Here is a 7,500-nt window from a genome sequence, read left to right on the forward strand (position 1 = left end):
CCTGGCGGCATTCTTGTGCCAACCAGTCTCCTTGAAGACAAACCAGATGTTCCCCGCCCAGAGGACGAAATTGAGGAACCCAAAGACCTGGAGAGAGGTATGAGAGAACACAGTTAGGATCTGGTCTACAGCGCACGCTACAGTTGTCTCGACACCAATATTTTGGTACCGGTACCAAAATGTATTTCGATACTTTTTGGTACTTTTCTAAATAAGGGGCACTACAAAAAATGGCATTATTGGCTTCATTTTAACAAAAAAATCTTAAGGTACATTAAACATGTTTATTATTGCAATGGAAGAACAAATTATGGACTGGACTCTCACTATTATGTTAGATCCACTATGAACTGGACTCTCACTTTTATGTTAGATCCACTATGGACTGGACTCTCACTATTATGTTAGATCCACTATGAACTGGACTCTCACAATTATCTTGGATCCACTATGGACTGGACTCTCACTTTTATGTTAGATCCACTATGGACTGGACTCTCACTTTTATGTTAGATCCACTATGGACTGGACTCTCACTATTATCTTGGATCCACTATGGACTGGACTCTCACTTTTATGTTAGATCCACTATGGACTGGACTTTCACTATTATGTTAGATCCACTATGGACTGGACTCTCACTATTATGTTAGATCCACTACGGACTGGACTCTCACAATATTATGTTCAATCCACTATGGACTGGACTCTCACAATATTACGCTAGATCCACTATGGACTGGACTCTCACTATTATGTTAGATCCACTATGGACTGGACTCTCACAATTATGTTGGATCCACTATGGATTGGACTCTCACGATTGTGTTAGATCCACTATGGATTGGACTCTCACAATATTATGTTAGATCCACTATGGACTGTACTCTCAATATTATGCTAGATCCACTATGGACTGGACTCTCACACTATTATGTTAGATCTACTATGGACTGGACTTTCACTAATATGTTGGATCCATTATGGACTGGACTCTCACTATTATGTTAGATCCACTATGGACTGTACTCTCACAATATTATGCTAGATCCACTATGGACTGGACTCTCACACTATTATGGTAGATCCACTATGGACTGGACTCTCACTATTACGCTAGATCCACTATGGACTGGACTCTCACTATTATGTTAGATCCACTATGGACTGGACTCTCACTATTATGTTAGATCCACTATGGACTGGACTCTCACAATTATGTTGGATCCACTATGGATTGGACTCTCACGATTGTGTTAGATCCACTATGGACTTGACTCTCACTATTATGTTGGATCCACTATGGACTGGACTCTCACAATATTATGTTAGATCCACTATGGACTGTACTCTCAATATTATGCTAGATCCACTATGGACTGGACTCTCACACTATTATGTTAGATCCACTATGGACTGGACTCTCACTATTATGTTAGATCCACTATGGACTGGACTCTCACTAATATGTTGGATCCATTATGGACTGGACTCTCACTATTATGTTAGATCCACTATGGACTGGACTCTCACACTATTATGGTAGATCCACTATGGATTGGACTCTCACTATTATGTTAGATCCACTATGGACTAGACTCTCACAATATTACGCTAGATCCACTATGGACTGGACTCTCACTATTATGTTAGATCCACTATGGACTGGACTCTCACTATTATGTTAGATCCACTATGGACTGGACTCTCAAAATATCATGTTAGATCCACTATGGACTGGACTCTCACTATTATGTTAGATCCACTTTGGACTAGACTCTCACAATATTACGCTAGATCCACTATGGACTGGACTCTCACTATAATGTTAGATCCACTATGGACTGGACTCTCACAATATCATGTTAGATCCACTATGGACTGGACTCTCACTATTATGTTAGATCCAGTATGGACTGGACTCTCACAATATCATGTTAGATCCACTATGGACTGGACTCTCACTATTATGTTAGATCCACTATGGACTGGACTCTCACACTATTATGTTGGATCCACTATGGACTGGACTATCACTATTATGTTAGATCCACTATGGACTGGACTCTCACTATTATGTTAGATCCACTATGGACTGGACTAACTTATGTTAGATCCACTATGGACTGGACTCTCACTATTATGTTGATCCACTATGGACTGGACTCTCACTATTATGTTAAATTCACTATGGACTGGACTCTCACAATATTACCCTAGATCCACTATGGACTGGACTCTCACAATATTATGTTAGACCCACTATGGACTGGACTCTCACAATATTACGCTAGATCCACTATGGACTGGACTCTCACTATTATGTTGGATCCACTATGGACTAGACTCTCACACTATTATGTTAGATCCACTATGGACTAGACTCTCACACTATTATGTTAGATCCACTATGGACTGGAATCTCACTATTATGTTAAATCCACTATGGACTGGACTTTCACACTATTATGTTCAATCCACTATGGACTGGACTCTCACAATTTTACGCTAGATCCACTAAGGACTAGACTCTCACAATATTTCGCTAGATCCACTATGGACCGGACTCTCACTATTATGTTAGATCCACTATGGACTGGACCCTCACACTATTATGTTAGATCCACTATGGACTGGACTCTCACTATTACGTTAGATCCACTATGAACTGGTCTCTCACTATTATGTTAGATCCACTATGGACTGGACTCTCACAATTTTACGCTAGATCCACTATGGACTAGACTCTCACAATATTTCGCTAGATCCACTATGGACCGGACTCTCACTATTATGTTAGATCCACTATGGACTGGACCCTCACACTATTATGTTAGATCCACTATGGACTGGACTCTCACTATTACGTTAGATCCACTATGAACTGGTCTCTCACTATTATGTTAGATCCACTATGGACTGTACTCTCACAATATTATGCTAGATCCACTATGGACTGGACTCTCACAATATTATGTTAGATCCCCCATTGACTGGACTCTCACTGTGATGTTAGATCCACTATGGACAGGACTCTCACTATTATGTTAGATCCACTATGGACTAGACTCTCACACTATTATGTCAGATCCACTATGGACTGGACTCTCACTATTATGTTAGATCCACATTAGACTGGACTCTCACACTATTATGTTAGATCCACTATGGACAGGACTCTCACTATTATGTTAGATCCACTATGGACTAGACTCTCACACTATTATGTCAGATCCACTATGGACTGGACTCTCACACTATTATGTTAGATCCACATTAGACTGGACTCTCACACTATTATGTTAGATCCACTATGGACTGGACTCTCACTATTACGTTAGATCCACTTTGGAGGAGGACATTTTACTTTTTAAAACTTTTCCCTTACCACTGAGGTGTTGAGTCCAGACCAGCGTGGTTCCAGTACTGAGCCACATTTATTGGTCTGCACTTTGCAGGCCGCGAAGAGGAGCTGAACCTCATCCGGATCCGTAGCGACCTTGACATCAGACAGAGCTTTGGCCCACGCAGAGGAGCTGACGAGCCACATGAAGGAGAACACGACCGTTGCAACGAAATCCTAAGGACGTGCGAGAGGGAAGAGATAGAAGTACAGACATCGGTGAGTCAGACATTATAGTCTTGAGGGATGTGTTCCCAAGAGGTCTAAGATGGTCTGTGTCTGGACCGGATTCAATACTGGTCGTTGTAGTCTCAGAGCATTGAATTCATGGCAACTGGACGGTTGGGATTTGTTTTAGGAGAATATTCGCCTCACATTTGAGTAGACGTCATCAATTCATGCTCACAGACCAGGTAGGAGAGCTCTAGTCTGAGAGGATGGTGCTGGATCCCGAGTATTTACCCTGTGTTGGGGAAATTTGCCCTCAGGGTGGAAATTGTGAAATGTTTTTGATTCCATTTTCGATTCTGATCAAAGGAGAACGACACTATTTTTGGAACTATCGTTAAAAATCATGAGAATCAAGAAGACAAAAGATATATGTATTTTTTCGCTTTCTAACATGTAAAAATCGTCTCCTTATGAGCAACGCATTGCAACTAATGGGAGCAATCAATTCTACTTTTAAATCACTTTATAAATACATTTAAAAACTGTCAACAATACTTCATTTACATTCCATAACCTAGACAATAATCAAGGTGTTGCCACATTTGTATATCATATATGTATCTATATGAAAAAAATATTTAAACACATACGTGTATATATAATTGTGATAGGCTCCAGCGACCCTGAAAGGGACAAGCAGTAGAAAATGGATAGATGGATAAATACATGTGTGTGTATTTATATATATATATATATATATATATATATATATATATATATATATATATGTATATATATATATATATATATATATATATATATATATATATATATATATATATATATATATGTATGTATATATATATATATATATATATATGTATATATGAATATTTATATATTTATATATTTATATATATATATATATATATATATATAAGAATATTAGGTTTCGCAGGTTACTCTGCTCTTCAGGGGATTTTACATATATATATATATATATATATATATATATATATACATACATATATATATATATATACATATATACATATATATATACATACATATATATATACATATATATATACATATATATATATATATACATACATATACATATATATATACATACATATATACATATATACGTATATATATACATACATACATACATACATATATATACATACATTTTATATATATATATATATATATATATATATATATATATATATATATATATATCCATCCATCCATTTTCTACCGCTTATTCCCTTTTGGGGTCGCGGAGGGGTCGCTGGCGCCTATCTCAGCTACAATCGGGCGGAAGGCGGGGTACACCCTGGACAGGTCGCCACCTCATCGCAGGGCCAACACAGACAGACAGACAACATTCACACTCACATTCACACACTAGGGACCATTTAATAAAGACATACATTTATAAATATGTTTATATATGTATACATATATACATTTATGTATGTGTATAGATATGTATATGTATATGTATGTATACACATATGTATGTTTATATGTATACATACATTTATATACATATATACACCTACATATATATATATATATTAATACATATATTCATACATATACATGTATATATAAGTGTGTGTGTGTGTGTGTATATTATATATATATATATATATATATACGTTTATATATACAAATACATATGAATATATATATATATACATATGTATATATATATATGTGAATATATGAATATATATATATATATATATATATATATAGTACTTTATATCAAAACATAAAGGTACTCACGATTAGTGGCCCCCGGTTGTTTTCGTGGTACTTGTTTTGAAAGAAGATGTAGACCACAGTTGCAAGGAAGGAGTAGAGGAAAGCGAAGACCGCAATTGTGACGAAGAACTCGGCAGAGGATGAATAGTCTCCACTGAGAAAGAGGCGCTCCTTTCTCACGTCCTCACACGTGGGGACTTCAAAGGACACCTGGTGCAGCCTGACACCAAACACACACACAACACAGTGGTCCCACGCGAATAAGACAAGTGGACAAACAGCTCACGTAAAGTCAAGTTGTCAATACTTCTTTTCAGTTGATATATATCTTGGACCTCGAGCACGGATGTATCTGAACAATTTACACTGCAAAATTAAAAGGAAAATCAAAGGAAGCAGGGCCGTTTTTATATATTTCATTTTCAAAATAAAAATTAAAAATACATAGCATTTAGTAACACTATTTTTTTGCATGGAAAAAGGAAAACTGCACTTTTTTATTCATATTTTGTCCATTGTTCCCAATCCTTATGAGGGACAAGAAGACAAAATGTGTCTTTTTGTAGTCTAACATGTAAATAATCGGCTTGTTCTTTGGTGGCAAGCAATGCAGCTAATGGGAGTGAATTGAGTTAGATTTATATAGCGCTTTTCTCTAGTGACTTAAAGCATTTTTACATAGTGAAACCCAATATCTAAGTTGTATTTAAACCAGTGTGGGTGGCACTGGGAGCAGGGTGCGTAAAGAGTCTTGCCCAAGGATGGCGGAAGCGGGGATCGAACCTGGAACCCTCAAGTTGCTGGCACGACCAATCTACCAACCGAGCTATACCCGATTCAGGCAATTCAATCTGCTTCTAAATCACTGTGGAGAGGCGTAGCCGATGGTCCGACAGAGAGGCAGGGCACGCTGGAGCTGGCGACGAGGAGGCGGGGATGGCGAGCGAGCGGAGAGGCGGGGCGTGCCGGTAGAGACGCCACAAACAAGATCAGGTGTGTGGATCGCGCACCTGTACACAATGAAGATATCTCCTTTCGCTGTATAAAAGGGGAGAAGGAAGAGAGAATGGGGCTGGTGATGGTGCAACCCAAACGAGGAAGGAACGAGAGAGAGCAGACAACACGAGCAGCAGCGCGTGCAACCCGGAAGAGAGCGAGAGCGAGAGGCAGACGCAGACAAACAGGAAGGCTGAAAGGCAACACGCAAAAGCCTTTTTTGTTTTATAGAAAAATAAAAGAAGTCTACACCTGCTCAAAAGGCATGTCCTTCCTTGGTGGTCCATGGAACCCGCAAGACGACGGCTCGAGTCTGTCACTTTTTAAAAATGCATTCAAAAACCGTCAACAATACTTGATTTTTAATCCGTAACCTGTATGATAACCATACTTGCCAACCCTCCCCATTTTCCCGGGAGACTCACGAATTTCAGTGCTCCTCCCGAACCATTCTCCTGAATTTCGCCCAAATTCGACCCGGACAACAATATTGGGGGCGTGAAAAGGAGATTTATATATGTCTCCGTTATCCATAGGTTTATCTATAACCCATAACGTAGGCAGGAATTGAGCTATATCTCAGTGTTTGTTTATTCCAACCGGCACGTTAATACACCGGATTCCCATCATGCATTGCTTCAAAACGACGGCAAGTAGTAATGTCCAAAGGCATATTGGAGACGTAGCAGAAGAACGAAGAAGAGACATGGCGATGACGAGTAAGACGAAGAAGTACGCTTGCAAGTTCCAAAATGATTGGAAAAAAGAATTTCAGTTTTCATCCAGGAAAGCTCGAAGGGGAAGGGGTAAGCTGCCTGAAAATTTTGTAGATCTGATTTCTCCATTGAACACGGTGGCCGAACAGATATACTCATTCATGACGGATTGTTTATACATATATATATACATATATATACATATATATATACATATATATATACATATATATATATATATATATATATACATATACATATATATACATATACATATATATATACATATATATACATATATATATATATATACATATACATATATATATATATATACATATGCCTCACAATACGAAACTCCTGCAGTCCTGGGTTCAAATCCAGGCTCGGGATCTTTCTGTGTGGAGTTTGCATGTTCTCCCCGTGAATGCG

General features: G+C 38.1%; 1 protein-coding gene across 1 annotated transcript in view; it reads right to left on the minus strand.

Moving 5' to 3' along the window:
• synpra (synaptoporin a) overlaps positions 1–7,500 on the minus strand; it is a 29,935-nt gene that overhangs the window by 2,695 nt on the left and 19,740 nt on the right. Inside the window, exons 4-6 of the mRNA XM_061875263.1 lie at positions 5,378–5,576; positions 3,389–3,580; positions 1–87 (exon numbers count right to left, since the gene is read on the minus strand). The exon at positions 1–87 is cut by the window's left edge and continues 2,695 nt beyond it. Of these exons, the coding sequence (XP_061731247.1) occupies positions 1–87; positions 3,389–3,580; positions 5,378–5,576 (478 nt within the window). The remainder of the gene's footprint in view (positions 88–3,388; positions 3,581–5,377; positions 5,577–7,500) is intronic.

This window comes from Nerophis ophidion, linkage group LG16, assembly GCF_033978795.1.
Source record: "Nerophis ophidion isolate RoL-2023_Sa linkage group LG16, RoL_Noph_v1.0, whole genome shotgun sequence".
Classification (NCBI taxonomy): Eukaryota; Metazoa; Chordata; class Actinopteri; order Syngnathiformes; family Syngnathidae; genus Nerophis; species Nerophis ophidion.